Source organism: Chenopodium album, chromosome 7 (assembly GCF_948465745.1).
Source record: "Chenopodium album chromosome 7, dcCheAlbu1.1, whole genome shotgun sequence".
Taxonomy (NCBI): Eukaryota; Viridiplantae; Streptophyta; class Magnoliopsida; order Caryophyllales; family Amaranthaceae; genus Chenopodium; species Chenopodium album.
Window position 1 is genome coordinate 303673 of NC_137840.1, and position 18772 is coordinate 322444.

Consider the following 18772-nt stretch of genomic DNA (forward strand, 5'->3'; position numbering starts at 1 on the left):
ATATGGTGGAAAAGCTTTAAGTTATCAGTTTCGAGGATAAACTTCTTGAAGCCCGCTTCCATAGCTATTTTAAGGCTAGATCTCATAGCAAACGCTTCCCCAATATCGACACTAAAATTCGGGTTGAGAGATATTATCTTGAAACTTCAGGAATTCATAACTTTGTCTCCGGGTGTCTAATCAAGGTGAAATTTTTTCTTTTTGAAATAAAAAAATTATCTTATGTTATTAGGAATTCTATCTATGGATTATATCCATAAGAAATTAAGAAGTATATGAAATCTTTTAAATAAAAAAATCACAATTTTATTTAGGATTAAAATATTTAATCTCTATACAAGTCAAATTCACAACTGACAGTTTAAATAAGTTAAATTATTTTTTTAAAAAAAAATTATGATATTAGATATCTTATCCATAAATCTAAATTAAAGTATTAATTTACAACTTTAAATTAATTATACAATACGTGAATGAGATTGTAAATTAAAATTAATCAAATTTTTGTAAGAAAATGATTTTTTTAGTTAAATAACTAATGTGATTTTAGTTTTTCAAAAAATACATAAAAATCCATAGATTGCGATAACTAAAATATGGGCTTACATCTAGTCTCAATAAGTAGAACCATTAGTGATTTATTATCAATGTTAAATATTTTATGCTTACCAGGTGATCAATTGTATCACTGGACAGAGCTTTTTTTGGTGCAGCAGGTCACACCGTGTGGCCTGCTGCCAAGTCAGCAAAAATAACGGATTACGCACGTATAACGGGGTTATTGTTTACTCGTATAATGGGGTTATTGATTTTGTCAGGGTTACTTGTTTTTTTTTTCCAGAGGTTACTTGTATTTATTTTTTCAAGGGTTACTTGTATTTTTTTTTTCAGAGGTTACTTGTATGGATTACTTATTCAGAGGTTACTTGTATTATTCAGGGGTTACTTGTATTTTTTTTAGGGGTTACTTGTATGGATTATTTATTCAAAGGTTACATGTATTTTTTTATTTTTTTTTCAGTGATTACTTGCATGGATTGCTTATTCAGGGGTTACTTGTATTTTTTTTTTCAAGAGTTACTTGTATTTTTTTCAGGGGTTACCTGTATTATTTTTTTTAGGGGTTACTTGTATGAGTTATTTATTCAAGGGTTACTTGTATGAGTTACTTATATGAGTTACTTATATGAGTTACTTCAAAGGTTACTTGTATGAATTACTTATTCAAGGGTTACTTGTCACTAATTCAAGAGTTGCTTGTAAGCCTCGTACCAAACCAGTAACACCCTACAAGTAACCCTTGAGCAAAACTAGTAACACCTTACAAGTAACCCCTAACCAAACTAGTAACACCCTACAAGTAACCCTTGATCAAAACCGGTAACACCCTACAAGTAACCCCTGACCAAAACCAGTAACACCTTACAAGTAACTCCTGACCAAACCAGTAACACCTTACATGTAACCCCTGACCAAACCAGTAACACCCTACAAGTACCCCTGACCAAACCAGTAACCCCTGACCAAATCAGTAACACCCTACAATTTTGGGCTTTAATTGCAGCAATTTGGCCAAGAGGAGAGAGAATATGGGTGGAGTAGAGATATGGTTGTTGGTGATGTGTGGTTTGGTTTGTAGATGAAGTTAAGAAAAGAGGAGAAAGAAAATGGGTAGAGTAGAGATATAATTGTTTGTGATGTGTGGTTTGACTTGGAGAAGAAGATAAGAAAAGAGGAGAGAGAAGAGTTGTGGTATTTTTTTAAAAAAAAATAATAAAAAAAATTGTGGCTGGCTACACCGTGTGGCCAGCCACATACAAAAATTTTGATTAAATGGTGTCATTGAACATTTCAGTGTTACTCCGTACTATTTATGTATGTAGTGTCACTGTTACTATATATTCATTTAGTATTGCTCACTACGTGTAAAAATAGTATCACTACATAGTCAATGATACTATCTAAGCTTTCAACAATACATTTAAAAAGTGGCCCCACTTACCCTTCTCTCTCCTCCTTTCTCTCACCCCCATGTGCTTTTTAATATTTTAATATTTGTTGCATTTGCAAATGCATAACTAACCTCCCTCATACTTTCTCCAATAGTTCATACTATAACTAAATTGCATCAGCTCGTCTTGTGTGCGGCCGGCCACACCGTTTGACCACTTAAAGTAACTCCTATAACATTGATCAGGTAATCCTAATACCAATCAAGTAACCCCTATAACACTGACCAAGAAACTCTATAACAATTATGAAGTAGCCTCTTTAACACTGATCAAGTAACCCCCATTACACTAGCAAAGTAACCCCTATAGTGGTTGGCCACACCGTGTGGCCAGCCACATATAAGACTTTGTGAAATTGCATTGGTGTAATTTGTTGTGAAAAATGTAAAATTATGTTAATAATATCCTTGTAAAACTTTAGTACGGAGTATATTTACAAGATTACCTACATAGATGAGTAATTTTGTTTAAGGTGGGATGTTGGTTTTAGACTCTAAACTTGCTAAAAAATAATCAAGATTTAATAATGGAACAAAAGATAAATCAGAAATCCTAATTAGAGTAATAGGATAGACAAACAAAAAGATTATGCGCCCATCACATCACGTCTCCCCCAATTAAAATCCAGATCTTCTTCCCATCTTCCTTGAACCCAAAGTGAAATTTACAAATATTTATTTAAAACAAAAGTTTTACTTTGATAAAATAGTTTACTGTATAAATAAATAACAATCAAATAAAGAAGAAGAAAGAGAAGTCTGCCATCATCACTATCTTTGTCTCTGCACTTTCGTCGGTGATTCACTTTGCAATTCTGGGCTGCTGCTGCTGCTGTTGTTAGCCCAGAATAGATTGATTGTTTTAGATCTGCTTTGGTGGGTCTTTCAATGGAGTCCGAGAAGAAAGCGCCCGCTGTTTCAGATATGGGCGCCTGGGCTATGAACATCATCAGCTCCGTCGGTCTTATTATGGCCAACAAGCAACTCATGTCTTCTTCTGGCTATGCCTTCAGCTTCGGTTTTTCTCTTTCTCTTTCTCTCTCTCTCTCTATATATATATCCGGAATTAATAGTCGCGTTGATAGTGTACTTTGAACGAGTAATGTGACAATTGTATATCGAGCTATTGTTATTGGATCTGCTTTATCTGACCTGAATTGTTTCTTTTATTGAACCCTTCAAGTTTTTACATAATGTAGTATTATTTGTTTTGAAATCTGTGTATTGAATGGATTGATCCATATTTGGGGGTTGAGTTATAACTGTGAATTTGCTTGGATTTTGTGATGTTTCACAGCTACAACCTTGACTGGTTTTCACTTCACTGTGACTGCCCTGGTGGGTCTGGTATCGAATGCGACCGGGTATTCTGTGTCCAAGCATGTTCCTGCTTGGGAGCTCCTTTGGTTTTCCGTCGTTGCCAATATGTCTATTACTGGGATGAACCTTAGTCTTATGCTTAATTCTGTCGGTTTTTATCAGGTTTGTGTTTTTCCACTATTACTAGCTTGCCTGTTAATTGCTTTGCATTTATCTTCTCAATGTATGTGTGTATTGATCAATGTATATTACTATTTTTGTCAAGTGTTTGATACTAAGGTGATCTTTGATCTCTATTACATAAGGAGCAGTGATATCATCGAAACTATCTTACATTTAAGGTAAGAAATTGAGAAGATGATGTAGTCAAGGATTTCAAGAAACTTATCGTTATTAAAAGATTTTGATCTAGTAATACTTTCCGGTTCTGAAGATATTTGTTGTACAAGAGCAATGGTACTCCCGCCTTGGGTATTTGTTTCACGCTTGGGTATGCTCCCAAGTGTTAGCCATGATTATTCCATGAAGATCTTCTATAAATCCACATTGCAAAGAAATAGAAGACTCCAAGTAACCTAGTTTCTACACCTTAAAGTAGGCAGGGTGGTTGTACTATAAATTAAAAATTAAAAGTTGAGGCTTCTATGAGGTATTCACAATTCTTGCAGCTGGTGAAATTTTGGAAGAGAAGGCATTGCTTATCAAATTGATCCTTAACAATAAAGGTTCCTAGGCACTCAACTAGATCTCCAAAATCTTCTGGAATAAACACATGTATACTACGAGTAGTTATATATAGACCATGTATACTTAGGTGTATGATAATCACCTGTTTAAACTTCTAATTTACATGAGTTGGAGAGAATGAGAGATATCCTCACAAGTCATAATGCTGTGTGATTTTCACTGTTTTGTTCAAAAGTTCTCTAATTTACTTTTTCCAGTGTGATTTATAGTGCTTATAATTTCCCAAGGTGCTTGCTCATTGAGTGCCTGTGTTGTTACAGATTTCAAAGTTGAGTATGATTCCTGTGGTTTGCGTTTTGGAATGGATCCTTCACAGCAAGCACTACTCAAAGGAAGTCAAGTTGTCTGTTGTCTTTGTGGTTATTGGTGTGGGTATTTGCACTGTAACTGATGTCAAGGTCAATGCCAAAGGTTTTATATGTGCTACCGTGGCAGTGTTGTCAACGTCATTGCAACAAATTGTGAGTATACATTTTCTATACTTTGTTTTATTCTGTCCACTGGTAAGCGTTTAAATGTGGCCATATCTTCCTATGTATCTCTTGTTTATGCAATTATTTGTATTGGATTATTACTGTTACCCACATTTTCCATAATCAGTAGGAGAGTCAGCCCTAAATTCATTGTCCATTCCTCTCTCACCGGTTGTAAATACATATGCTATATAAGTCGCTAAAAATGTGTCGTCTAATGTTTATATATAGCTGTATCCTTCTAATCGCATGTGTAATTGCTTTTTTTTGAGTTGGATTCTTCTCCATGCTAAATTGCTAACATGCTCTTTAGGGTAGGAAAATCTTGGTCTCACAGCTCTCACCAGGGGGTGGAGGGTGTGGGATGGGTTGTTAAATTGCTAAAAATGACATAAAAACTCTTACATTTGACGTTTACTTGGATGGAGAGAGACCAAAGTTGACTTACGATGAAAGATGTTAGGAATGATATGAAAAGGTTGGGTCACAAGAGCATATAGCACTTGCTAGGAGGGCATGGAGAGGATTTTGGTTGAGAATGCTGAAGATATAAATTTTAGTTTATGTAGTCTACTCCATTATTGAGATTAAGGCTCTTATAATATTGTTGTGCAATTGGCATTTACTAAATATCCTACAATATATAAGAAAAGGTTGCATAAATTTAATATTGCAAACATCTCACATGCCATGAATCTTACATTTAATTTCATCCTTTAGTTCTATATTACATGTCTATACTACACTAGTTCACTTTTGACTGATAAAATCTAAGAAATATCATACATTAATATCTTTTCAATATTTATTATAGTTACTTCACAAAAATGGGCCTTTTACAATATTGTGCTGTTTATAGTAGTTAGTAAGAAAGGTTCGGTTATTTGTTGTAAGGCGACTACACCGACTAGTATTGATTAGTGTATACAAATGCTCAAATGTTCCATCATTTCTGTAATTATCTCAAAAGAAATTGTATACACAGCTGTGGTGTAGCAATTGAGTATGAGGGTTTGATTCCTTCATTTTTTTTATGGGCTCATTAAAACACATATTCTACTACAATAATTTGTCTTTACATGCAAAGATCTGCACTTAATGTCTATCTATCTGGAGTCTGGACCTCTAAGAAAGACAGTCAGTGTTGAATGGTTGTATAAGATTTTTCCAGTAGGTATGTCTTTCATTGTGCACTTTTTTAGGACTCCGAGATACATTGTTAACCAAATTTTTCGTTCAAAATATGCCGGGAAAGATAAAATCTGACATGCAGGATGATGAATATCAAATAATTAATTTTATCTTCAAGGTCTTTGAGTAGGAACTAGGAAGTTGCATTAGTATTCTTTGTCTACTTTAGTGGAATCAGATTGGATGACATGACAGCATTGAGTAACTGTTTCGTGACAATTGGTGACCTCAATCACTCAATGCCAATGTAGCAATAGATGGCTCAGGTGTTTGGTTTTAAATTAGTTTTTGATTTAATCTTTTTAATATTTACACAACCTTTCAGATCTAGGAAGCAAAGTTGGAAGCTGCAAGTTTGCGATTTTGACTATACTTATAACTTTTTGCATTGGCATATATTTCTGTTTGTGTTGCAGTCAATAGGTTCTTTACAGAAGAAATATTCTATTGGATCTTTTGAGTTGCTGAGCAAAACTGCACCTTTCCAAGCTATTTCTCTTATAGTGCTTGGTCCATTTATTGATTACTATCTGAATGGAACATTCCTAATGACATACAAGATGTCTACTGGTGCCCTTGTAAGTACATACTGATCCCTGTTTTGAGGAGCACATTCTGAGCACTTAAGATTATTTGGTACTGTATTACAATTTGATGCTTATATTTCCTTTTCTTGCCAAATGTACTGCAGCTGTTCATTCTTCTTTCATGCTCTTTGGCGGTGTTCTGCAATGTTAGTCAGTACCTTTGTATTGGACGCTTCTCAGCCGTTTCATTCCAGGTTCTTGGTCACATGAAAACGGTGTGCGTCTTGACATTGGGCTGGCTGCTTTTTGATTCAGAGATGACTTTGAAGAACATCATGGGCATGGCAATAGCTGTTATGGGTATGGTTGTTTACAGTTGGGCTGTGGAACTTGAAAAGCAGGCTGCTGCAAAGGCAGCCCACCATGCCAAAAACAGTTTGACAGAAGAAGAAATTAGATTGTTGAAGGGTGACTTGAATGTTGCCCCTGTGAAGGATATTGAGCGCGGAGAAACAAAATCGTAAGTATGATACTCTAGAAAGCAAGAATTGACAACTGTTTTTGGTTCAATTAGATTAAGGCATTCTTGTAGGCTTTATCAGCAGCAAAAGTACCACGTCTCGCCTACATACGTCAATGGCATGAGTTTCTATCAGATTTAGCCTGTAATTTTTTTGTTTCTTACCATATTTATTAATTAATTGTTTCTAAGATGTGGCATAATTTAAGTGTAACTTGTTTATAGACAACAGTTAATACCATTGTCATGACTCATGAGAGTGCCAAGCCTAGGCTATTCTTGTTCTCTCCTCTCTATCTGTTATCTGCTACTTAGTTTTCATGTTTTGGTACTCTAGTTTGTCTCCCATTATCTGATTTTGCCTATCGTTGGAAGGATGAATAATGTGGGGCACATACACTATGATACTATATACTCCGTATTGTTTTTTCTTTAATGAAACTATTTTAAGGATGGAGATATGATCAAAAGTTACCATTTAAATGAGGATGTACAAATGGGACCAATTTGATATGTTAATAATTTTACTTTTTCATCGATAATTAATTAAGATAAGTTTATAAATTTGAACTTCATTCTATACAATAAAATAATTTATATTTAGCTATTTTTGTCTCTTTTGTCTTTAATTTTTTTTCATGTTTTTTGTTATCTGCTATGATAAAACTATATTGTTTGAATGTAGTAAGTTTTTCTATGGAAGGATTTGTACAAAATGTTTTATACGTAAAGATTTGTGCAGGCTTGGAAAAGAAGTTAATATTTCAGTTACAATCAGACGAGAATCATTTTTACGACAGCTACAATAGATCGATAGACCCTCTTGTTGAAGAAAAAGCTACAAAACACAATGATATAACAGAGAATATAAAAAATGTTTGATATGCAACGATAATCGTAACTTTGTTGAAGGAAAGTTTTTATTTGATTCAATCTTTAATACGAGTATATATGTTAGATTTAATTTGATTCAATCTTTAATATATATATATATGTTAGATTTAAATCTTGATGTCATGACTTTTTGCAAATCTTTTTTCAAGAAAAAAAAAATTGTTTACAATTGAGCCTTATAAGTCATAACTTGAATTTCTCTTAATTGGTAGGATATTCCTATTGGTTTTGGTCCTTCTTAACCCTATCAAAGTTGATAATTTGATATTAGATATTCACAAATTTATATATGACCACTTCACAAATAATTAATGATATTGTTATTAAAACTTGAAACTATATTTTAAAGGATGTGTTAAACAAAATAATCATTATATTAAACAACGGATGGAGTATGTCTAACCAAAGTTAGGCCCTGTTCTCTTCAACTTAAAAAAATAATATTAAGTAAAAATAATTTCAGTTCAGTAAAAATAAGTTCAGTTCAGTAAAATTAATTTCAGTTCAGTAAAAATAAGTTCGGTTCAGTAAAATTCAGTTTTCTTAAAGAAGAATTATAATAGAAAATCAGTAAAAAATAATTTCAATTCAGTAAAAATAATTTCAATTCAGTAAATTAAGTTCAGTTCAATAAAAATAAGTTCAGTTCAGTAAAATAATTTGAGTTCAGCAAAATTAAGGTGAATCAAACAGGGCTTTAGTGTGATCCATTAACGCAACCGAATTGTTTTCGGTTGGTTGTACCTGAAAAGTTCTCATCCAAATCCGATCTGGAATCAATCCGAAGTTAACTTGAAATCGATTTTACCTGGAAATTTACGATCCAAACCCTACTTGTTATCAACTCATTATTTATCTGAAACCAAGAAATCCCGACAATTCAAGACACGGATTCGATTTAACCCGAAACAAAATCTACCCAAAACCATTTATACACGAAAAATACCTCATTTTAACCGACCTTTTTTTTACCCGATTCAAAACTATCCGCAACCCTACTAACCTGACCCAAAACTTATGAGTTAATTAGTTAATGATTTTTTTATTATAGTGGAGACCGTGGGATTTTGAATATAAAGTGTAGTTAATGGGGGGTTATGTTAAATTGTTAGTAGAAGAGAGAAATTCTACTAACAATTAAAAATGGGGTTGATAGGATTGAAAGATAACAAAACACTTGTATAAAAAATAGCTCTATAATGAGTTTAAAATTACATGATTGATTTGAAATGAGATCTAACTGAATTCGAAATGACCTGATTCAAAGTCTATTAAATCTATTTTGACCCAAATAAACCCAATTAAATTTGAATCCGAGCTTAATTGAACTCAATATGACTCGACCCGAATTCGACTTGACCCGAATTTGATTTTTACCTGATCATACCTTGACCCACCTTTGACTCGAATATAATTAAGCTTGGTTCGACTTGATTTGGTTTGTTAAGATAAAATGACCCATCAGTACCCGATCCAAACACCCCAACCCATCGTGGGCTAACCTAAACTCCATCTGAGTACCCAATTTGACACCTCTACCCAAAATGTTGAGTTTGGACAAATTTTCAAAAGCCCATAATTAAAAGTTAAGTCCATCTCGAATTTGGCCTAAAAACCCAATTATTCTTGACCTAAAATAACGGTTTTGAGCACGGTTTATTTTTGCCCAAAGATGATCCTAACCCAAAGTCATTGCTTGAAGAGGACCACTAAACTCAACCCGATCAAAACCGTTAATATATTTAGGATGGAGTGACATTTTATAATACTCGTAACATTTACGATCGATAAAAAACTACGAATAATGCAAAAAGTCAAAGTATGCCAATTATTATAAACGGAGTTAGTAAAAAAAACACGGTGAAGTTGTAATCAGTTGGGCACATGCAATTCTGCAAAATTGGAAGAAATGGTGGGCGAAGAAGAGTAACAGTAACCTCAGTTAAATGGAGAGAGGAGAAGAAGAAGAGAGAGAAAGTGCTTTTCCAAAACCCAAGAATACTACTAAAGCATCTGTCTTTTCCTTTTTAGTTTCTCTCTCCTCTTTTTCTTTTCATTCCTTCCCTTTTTATTCATATTTACATTATTTACAAAATTAATTAATTAATTAATTAATGAAAATAATTCTGGGTTTGCTCCTTTAGATAGAGATAGCAGATCTACTACTACTCAGACACTACGTTGCTACTCACTTAGTCCTACTCTTGTCTCACTCTTCTTCTTCTTTTTTCTTTTTATTAATAATTTTATATAAAAACATTGATGATTTTATTTGGAGAAATGTCCATCAAAATTTGAGTTTCTGCAGTTGAATTGTGTTTGTAAAATGGGGTCCGAGCAAAACAGATTTCCACAGCAAGAACGGGTAATCCCTTTTTCAATCTATATCTTTTTTTTTTGTTTTTTTTTTTTCGGTTTTCGTTGTTAATTTCAGATCTGATTTTGTTCATTTTTTCCTGATTTTCCCAGATGTACATTTGCATTTTGTTGTTTTGTATTTATTTTTGGTAATTTATTAATTTTTTTTTTTATTACAGTATATGTTTTTCTGTAAGAAAACCCAGAATTCTTGCCGATAAAATCCTTATTTTTTTTTTCTTTTTTTTTTTTGAGGAGATGGGTTTAAATGTAGGAAAATGCACATTAATAATTATAATGATTCCATTAAAGATAGATATTATCTTCTGCTTTTGATGTTGATAGAGTGATTTTTTTAAGGGGATGATTGGTATTCTGGATTTTGCTTGCTTTGTTTTAAGTATTATTATTACTTCTGGAGGTAACAGTAGTGTAAATTAAACTATCATTTGATATCTTGTTGATTTTGTTTTGCTACAGAAGATGCTGATTACTGCTTCCCTTTTTTTTTTTTTTTTTTTGGGTTTATTGCTTTTTAATAACCTTTTCTGGGTATCCTTAACGTCTGCTTCACTCTTTCAACCAGAGTGGTGGTCATTGATCGTATTTTATTGCATTGATACTCGTATACTGTTTTCATTGATTGTGAGAATGAGATTAGGGAAAGATATAATGTAGTTAGGATGCTTAAAAATTATGCAGCAATGAATAATGTACGTCACCTTTGTGTTTTATGTCTGTAATAACTTTAAGACTTAAGTGTTATATGAGTGACAATAATCTTACGTCGTAATCCTCAAATACCAAATGATACTACATGTCGAACAACTACGGAACTAGCTTATTTATCATTGTCTACGAAATTTGTATACCCATATCTTGTTATGTAAGGTAATTGAACTTTGGTGACTTGATTACAAACTCTAATCCATTGTTATTCTTCTCAGCGCAAGAAATGGGGAGGATGTTGGGGTGGACTCCCTTGTTTTGGAGCTCAGAAGGGTGGGAAACGTATTGTACCATCATCTCGTACACCTGATGGCAACGCAGCTGCAAACCAGCCTAATGGGGCACAGGGTGTTGGGTTACCTAACCAACCTCCTTCATTGCCTCCACATCTTCTCGCTCCTCCCTCTTCTCCAGCCTCCTTCTCAAACTCGGCTCTTCCTTCAACTGCTCAATCACCGCGCTGCCACCTCTCGTTGTCTGCTAATTCGCCTGGGAACCCTTCCTCCACTATGTATGCAACTGGGCCATATGCTCATGAAACCCAACTGGTTACTCCCCCTGTCTTTTCAACCTTTACGACAGAGCCATCAACTGCACCTTTGACCCCTCCTCCAGAATTGGCTCACCTAACAACACCCTCTTCTCCTGATGTCCCTTATGCACAGTTCCTTTCGTCATCTGGGAAGGTCAATTATATGCCTGCTAATGATCTTCAAAACACCTATCCGTTCTCTCCTGGAAGTCCTGCTAGTAGTCTTAGATCACCTATTTCAAGAACCTCAGCTGACTGTTTATCTTATCCAGAGAGGGATTCCTGGGATACTTCCCTTTCCCCTGGAGGCGCAAAACATCCAAGAAATGCTTCAGGAGGATGGCATACTGACAGCGGCGCTCAATCTCAGACTTCAAACTTTTTCTGTCCTGCAACTTTTGCTCAGTTTTATCTGGACCAACCGCATTCTGGTGGGAGGCTAAGTATTTCTAAAGAGTCAGATGCCTACTCCAATGGAGCTGTGAATCAGAGCAAGCAAAACAAGAACAACAAGCAAGAAGTGGAGGAACTGGAAGCTTACAGAGCATCTTTTGGGTTTAGTGCTGATGAAATGATCACTACTACTCAGTATGTGGAAATATCTGATGTTATGGATGAATCATTTACCATGGTACCCTGCACCTCTAACAAGCCCCATGTAGAAGAAGCAACACTACTAAATTGGGGACGCGTGGGATCTAGAAAGTCAGAAAATAATTCTCCTGGTGATAAATCAACAAAGTCATGGTCAGATATGAATGGTAGAGCTGGACAGGGGACAGTTTCATCCAAACAATTTGAAGGTAAGTTATACTTTTTAATGCCTTCAATAGTTAATTTAAATTGATAGTTGCACTGCATGTGATGTAGGCACATAGTGCACTACTTCTATGGGTGGTTAAATCTAAATGGAGTAACAGGTCTGTGGAGATTTGGTCTTAGGTATCCTTCCTTTTCATGATCATGCAGAAAAAAAAAAAAAGAGAACGTGTACAAATATGGTAAAATATACAACTATGATCATATCCTCTCATCATTAAAAGAGATAAATCCTTGAATTCTCTTTAAAATGTACTTTTCTCATAGATTTGATATATACTGTCATAGTGTCATCTCCTTTTGTTGGTAACAGTATTGTAATAATCCCTCCGTCCCAAAAGGACAGCTTTCTTTGATATTTGGTTCAACATGTTGAGGTCTCTTTGAATACTAATATCTGGGAGTTAGTCGAGAAGTTCTCGTAATAAAAAATTTTAACACAGTTAAATTGGGGTAGCAAAAAAGTATAGACATTGTGTGATAGAGGGAGTAGATTTATAGTAGGTTTATTCATGGATATTTTCTTCCTCCGTGTTACCTGTTTAAATGAGATAAATTACTGACGATTTATGGCAGGCCACAAGCCTCATATCTCCAAATCTCCAATATGATTTTCAAATACCTTGGTCATTTTGGCAATAAAAAAAACTAATTTACTTTTCCTAACCTTCATTTTCCCAATATAAAATACCCTTTCTATTGTGCATCTAATAACATTGGCCTAACCCTAAAAGGCCACGATTGCTGTTAAAATTCCAGACAATAACTTCTTGTGTTATAAGGAAAATTCCACTGGAAAAGGGATATGTTGTGAAAAAGACTAATTCACTGTTTTGGTTGTTGAATTAGTTTTGTGGGTGAGAATTAGATGAAGCTTGTATATAATGTATAAACACTCCTTTGTTCTTTTAATGCATTAACATGCAGTTTCAGACCTGAAATTTGGCTTATAAAAAATCACATTGAAGCATCTTATATGAAACAGTGATCACTATTCTCTCTACATGTTTCTTTTTGGTTCGATTATCAATAAAAGGGATAGGGTGATGGGGGCAAGGAGAATGAACTATGAAGGAAGCTATAATAGGAAAATGAAGAATATATTACTCATAAGAGTAGTAGTAGACTAGTAGTTGTGGCATTAATTTTTTATCCTACAACATTACTGTTTACAATATTAAAATATTTTGTTTTCCCTTTTTTTTCCTGCTCTTATGAAATCAACAAAAATAGAATAAAAAGCTCTTTAACATGCATCACAAAATTTCCAAATTTCTTATTGATTAATGATAATTATTCTTTTTACCTATATAATACTTGATTTCCTAATCTGTTGAGACATCAAACATCTCCATTTCTACTTCCCTTGTCCATTTTGTGCAATATAGTTGTTCCGTTCCCAACAATGTTGCGTGCTGTTATAACCTGGATTGTAAGACCCTCCTTTGTTTTTGGGTTTCAACCTTTTGGGCTGGGTTGAGGGTTTAGGATTAATGAAATTAAGGTACACTAATGATTGCGATTAATGTCATGAGATTGCATAAGCAGCACCTTGTGATTGTTGCATGATTCCTTGCAGCCATCATTTAAATACTACCTCCGGATCATATTATATGCAACTTTGGGGTATTATTTGTGAGATATAAAAAATTCCAAAGTTGCATATAATACGATCCGGAGGTAGTAGTCATCATGGTATAAATCATATCAATTCATCGAAGTTTTTGAGCATGTAATTGGATTATACTTGAACATAAACTTCTTACTTAATACCTTAAATAATTTACTAATCTTTATTAATTGAGGTTTTTACATAAACACTAATGAAGGGAACACCTCAATTTAATTTCATGGTTAGAGTAGTATACACTATTCTGTGAGAGCTGTCATTTAGCCGATCTTTGCCAAGATTTGTTTAGAACCAAAAAAAAAACTGATCATGCATCATGCTTCTTAGAATATATGAGGCTTTGCCAATTGATTGGGTTTTGAAATGCTATTCAGAATGCTATTTGTTCAGTGGTATGATTTAAGTTTGGACTGAATTCTCTCCTAATTGGCAGTATCACATTACTTGTCTGGAGAAAAATATATAGATATAGGAAAAGTCTTAGTTTATGCTAAATTAGGCTGAAGCATGACTTCTAGCCTGTTGAGGATTTTACTTTACCATTGTTAGATTTCTCCTTTTTCCTTTTACTTAAGTTGTACCCATCCTTCCTTTTCCTACTTGAAATGGTTACTTGATTGGGAGATTTGGGACAGGAGTTGTCTTTAGCACAGACTCGTGATTATGTGGCTTATGTGCCATACATGGCAGGCCCAACTCTTTCTTTATTTATAACTACGCAGATACTTCTGAATCAAGATCCATAATTGTTTTAGTAAGTACTTTTGGTTCTATAATATCGGTGTCCTCATTCTAGTGGTGGCGTGGTGCTGTTAGTAAAGGTATTTCATGTTGGGGTTATTTACATAGTTATAGTGATTGGGAGAAGGCTGTATGTAGCCTATTGGTTGACAACTTGAAGGATTGCTTTTACACGAGTATAATGTCCACAATTTACTTAAAAATAGATAGTGAGGAGAGTTTTTCATGTATATGTATGCTGAACAGTGGCGGGGACAGGGGGAAGAGAAGGAAAAAACCTTGTGTCCATATGTGTTTGCTTTTGATGAATAATTTAACTAGTACCTATTTGTAGCTTGCTATTACTATTGTACAAGTGTGACATTCTTGAATCTTGAGCCAGTCTTTAGATATTTAGGTGTAGAGTCACATGACTTATCATTTCATTGCCTATATAGCAGTTTATCTATGCTGATTTTAACTATCATCATTTTATGATTCAGATGAGCAACCTGGAAATGCCTCTGGCCGGAGTACACCAAGCAACCGTAATTTGACAGATGATGAAGAGATGTTTTCAAACATGGGGAAATCCAAAAAAAAGCAGGAAGGTAAATATGGGTCTTTCTTGCTCGGATGCTGAGATTGAGTATAGGCGAGGGAGGAGCTTGCGAGAAGCTAGGGGAGATATCACATGGCATTAGTATTTAGTAGTTAGCTTTCGAACTGGTTATGTCGTCCTCAGCTTCCAAACCCCCAGAATCTGATGGCAATGTCTTCGAATCTGGCTTGAGTGTTTTTGTAAGTGGCAGCAGCATGAGTCTAATTTGTAACTGAGCTTAGCCTCTCTTATATAGGTGACTTGATGTTGCGCATTGTTGACATCTATTGATCTAGGTTTTGCAAGTTGGTGTGCCCTGCCTCTTTTTAGCTTTCAGTAGCTGGTGTGGGAGAATTGTGATAGGCTGGGTTTTCTCGCAGTCAGTTGTAAGAAGCGAGATACTTGGAATTGTTCATATTTGAAGATAGTTGAAATTGGTTATGCATCTAGACCTAATACTGCTAATATAGTAATATGTATATTGATATTTCATTTTCTCCTGTTTTTTCGTTGTCAGCTCTGTTTTTCAAGTCCAATTTTGCAAGTGACTATTTTCATTAAATTTATAAAGAAACTGGTAGTTTGATCTCCTTGCACTATGCGGGTGGCCCGGCAGTGTGAAATTGTGAATATAGGTGCGTGCAGCCCGCCATTTACCTGATGGCCAGTGGCTAATGAGGTAGCTTTTGTCGGTGAGGTGGTCGATGTTTTCTGATCATGTGGCTGATGTTTTCTGATCATGTGGCTGATGTTATGTGGGGAGAGTGTTTTAAAATAATACCCTCTGATTTTTGGAGAGAATGATACTAAAGAAATACAAGTACTGAACTTGATGGTGCTAGTGTGCTACTATTTGGTATTTATTCTCTAAAATCAAGATGGGAGTGTTCTAAAGCCTTAAGGTTATTCTATAGACTACTCACTAAATAATAATTCGTAATAAATAATAAACACACAGGTTGAATTTTAAAGTTTCAAACATACAAGTTTTTGAGTTTGAGGTTATTCTTTTCATCCTTGAGATTAAGGGCTTGTTCTCATTGACTGAACTCAGCTGAATTAAACTGAACCCAGCTGAACTGATCTGAGCTGAAATGAATATTTTATAAGAGAAGGAAATTAGGAGCTGAACTGAACTGAACTGAATTTCAACGTAAGAGAACAGACCCTGAATAGTTTCTCTTTATAATACAAAAAGATGAGGCTAAGTTCCTTAATACAATACTTTATAAAAAATTTCCTAAACTTTTTTTTTTCTTTTTTGACAAAGGGAACAAACAAAGAAAACTGACAACTAATAAGACCAGGAAATAAAAAGTTACGACGACAAGCTTGAGGCGCAAGCCAATTAGTCGGCGAGAACCATGAGCGAGGGACCTTCTTAATTCTATAAGTCGAAAGATCCCTTACTTCGTCTCGTATAGCCCCTAGCAACCAAACACAAGAGATATTATTCGCAGACTCCCAAGTAAAAAGGGAAACCACCTGAGCACAATCCGTCAAAATCTGTAAACGAACAATACCCTTATGTCTAGCCGCTCGAATCGCCCACAAGCACACTTGAGGCTCCACCTGAAGCGCCGACCCCGATCTCATGGCCCTAAGGCCATCACCGGACACCTGATCCGAGTGAAGATCCCGGAAAACCTAACCTACGCCTGCCGTATTATCATGAGCGTTCCAGGCCCCGTCAAGTAAAAGACAACAATCTAAGGTATCAGAATCGGACCCCCGGAGACAACCTGCCAGTGGAGGTAAAGGAGTAACCAGATGGCAATGCTTGGTTGGAATTATGTGTTGAGAAGAGGCAGAAGCCTCTACACCCCTAGAAACCCAGTCCGGAGCCAAGTGAAAAATCAATGTCGGAGAAACCACTGCATGGCGAAAGACCTTGTGATTATGAGATAACCAGACAACCCACATGAAGGAAATGAAATATGACAAACCACCCAAATCCTTTACATCTTTATAAGCTGCAACTGTATCCGTGAACCAAATATTAAATGTTTTGTTCTACAATGAAGCTCGAGAGATGGCCAAAGCACCACTAACTAACTAGTCAGAAACAAACGCACAATCCTGAAATATGTGAAGTTGTTTCACAATTCTGATGACAAAAAATACAAACAGGAAAGACAAGCAGCCCGTGGTGATAAAGATGATTCGTTAGGGGCAAAGCGCCATGCAACAACTTCCAGACAAGAACCTTCAATTTTGAAAGAAGAGAGACCCTAAAACTGTTTCCACCATATATTAGAAGCTGGTACGCTGGCCACATAAGCCATTAAACTACGAATTAGCAATGCGTATGTCGTCTTATGGAAAAACGTCCATCTCTAGTAAACTTCCAGTAGACAAAATCATCCATGATGCTCTGGGGCCTTTCCAACGAAAGGATTCGCTGTGCTGACAAGGAGTCAAACAAAAGATGAATCAAGGAAGTATCCCACGCATTTGTACGCGGATTTAATAATAAAAGAAACATGAGTCGGAAAAGCCACTTTCCAAGCTAGACCATAAGACAAAGCTGACATACCATCCATAAGACCACGACACCCCCAAGAAGATCTAGAAATTCCTCCCGTCGAAACGAGCTAAGGATATGATACTTGGAAAGCAAAACCCTTGAGCTGGAGGTGATGGTGGATACGCCATCATTGTTTTGCCAACAGGGCCGAATTTAACAATGCCACACTCCGAAGGCCCAAGCCTCCCATTCCTTTCTGAAGATGCAATAGGGAAGTAGAGTGGAAAGCCAAATCCTTAGAAGTAGACGAAGACCGCCACCAGAAACGAGAGAGCTAGTAATGTTAACTATTATATTATTCTATGTATTCTGATTTGTGATGATTACTTAGCTTTTTGCTGACTTGTGTGTTGTTTGTTTTGTTGTGCTATTTGTGTTTACGACCATGTCTTTTTCTTATGGTGGCCCTGCGATAATCTATTTGGAATTTGTTCTTAATGGTGAGCAGTCAAGATTTTCTAAGCAGGTTTAACAAGTGATCATAGCTAAAGGAGCTCAAGTGTTTCGATAGTTTGTCATATCAAGTTTGTAAAGTTGTATAAATGACTCACTTAGATCATTGAGTAGTAATTATTGGGAAGCCTTAGCACTTGACAGGTTGTCGATTGTGGCGGTAATACCTCCTCCGATTTAGGTGTATGTTTCCGCAATTTTATTCAAAGGTTGTTTATTGTCTCTTATTTCTTATTTATTATTAGTTAGTATATTGGGGGTGTTACACTAACGATCTTTGGGCTAGTAAAATAGGTCAAATCCTAACTGGACGGATCCTATAAGGTCATATAAAGGGCCTAGTGTAGGATTTTATAGGTACTATAATGCGAAAAAACATGAATCATATTCATAAAGCACCTAATCCCAAGATCGCATGCATAACACACAAGACACGTACATAATCATACCTTTGAAGCGTGAATTCCACGTAGCAATTCGACACGCAAATCAGGGAGAGAATAGAGCCCCAAACGTTGCTCCTCTACTTAGTCCACGAGATTCGAACGAGTCGTGCACCAATACTAGATTGGTCGAGTGAAAGAGGAAAACTGCGATCACCACCTTTAATGGACTAACCGACCACCACAAACCACTACCACCATGAACCACCACAACCAGCGCCGAGGAGGAGAGAGAGTGTTGTGAGAGAGAGTGAGTTTGAGAGAGGTTGGGCCCGTG

General features: G+C 35.5%; 1 protein-coding gene and 1 pseudogene across 2 annotated transcripts; both read left to right on the forward strand.

The window, feature by feature from the left end:
* Positions 1 to 2601: 2601 nt before the first annotated feature.
* Positions 2602 to 7074, forward strand: LOC145638740 (UDP-rhamnose/UDP-galactose transporter 1-like). Its single transcript, XM_081689742.1, has 5 exons — positions 2602 to 3029; positions 3309 to 3493; positions 4339 to 4539; positions 6159 to 6320; positions 6434 to 7074. The coding sequence occupies exons 1-5, from the start codon at positions 2900 to 2902 to the stop codon at positions 6791 to 6793; spliced, it is 1038 nt and encodes a 345-aa protein (XP_081545868.1). The 5' UTR covers positions 2602 to 2899; the 3' UTR covers positions 6794 to 7074.
* A 2405-nt stretch (positions 7075 to 9479) lies between these two features.
* LOC145638741 (uncharacterized protein At1g76660-like) lies at positions 9480 to 15567 on the forward strand (annotated as a pseudogene). Its single transcript, XR_014114696.1, has 3 exons — positions 9480 to 10048; positions 10989 to 12105; positions 14975 to 15567. The product of XR_014114696.1 is annotated as an uncharacterized protein At1g76660-like (transcript).
* The last annotated feature ends 3205 nt before the right edge of the window (positions 15568 to 18772 follow it).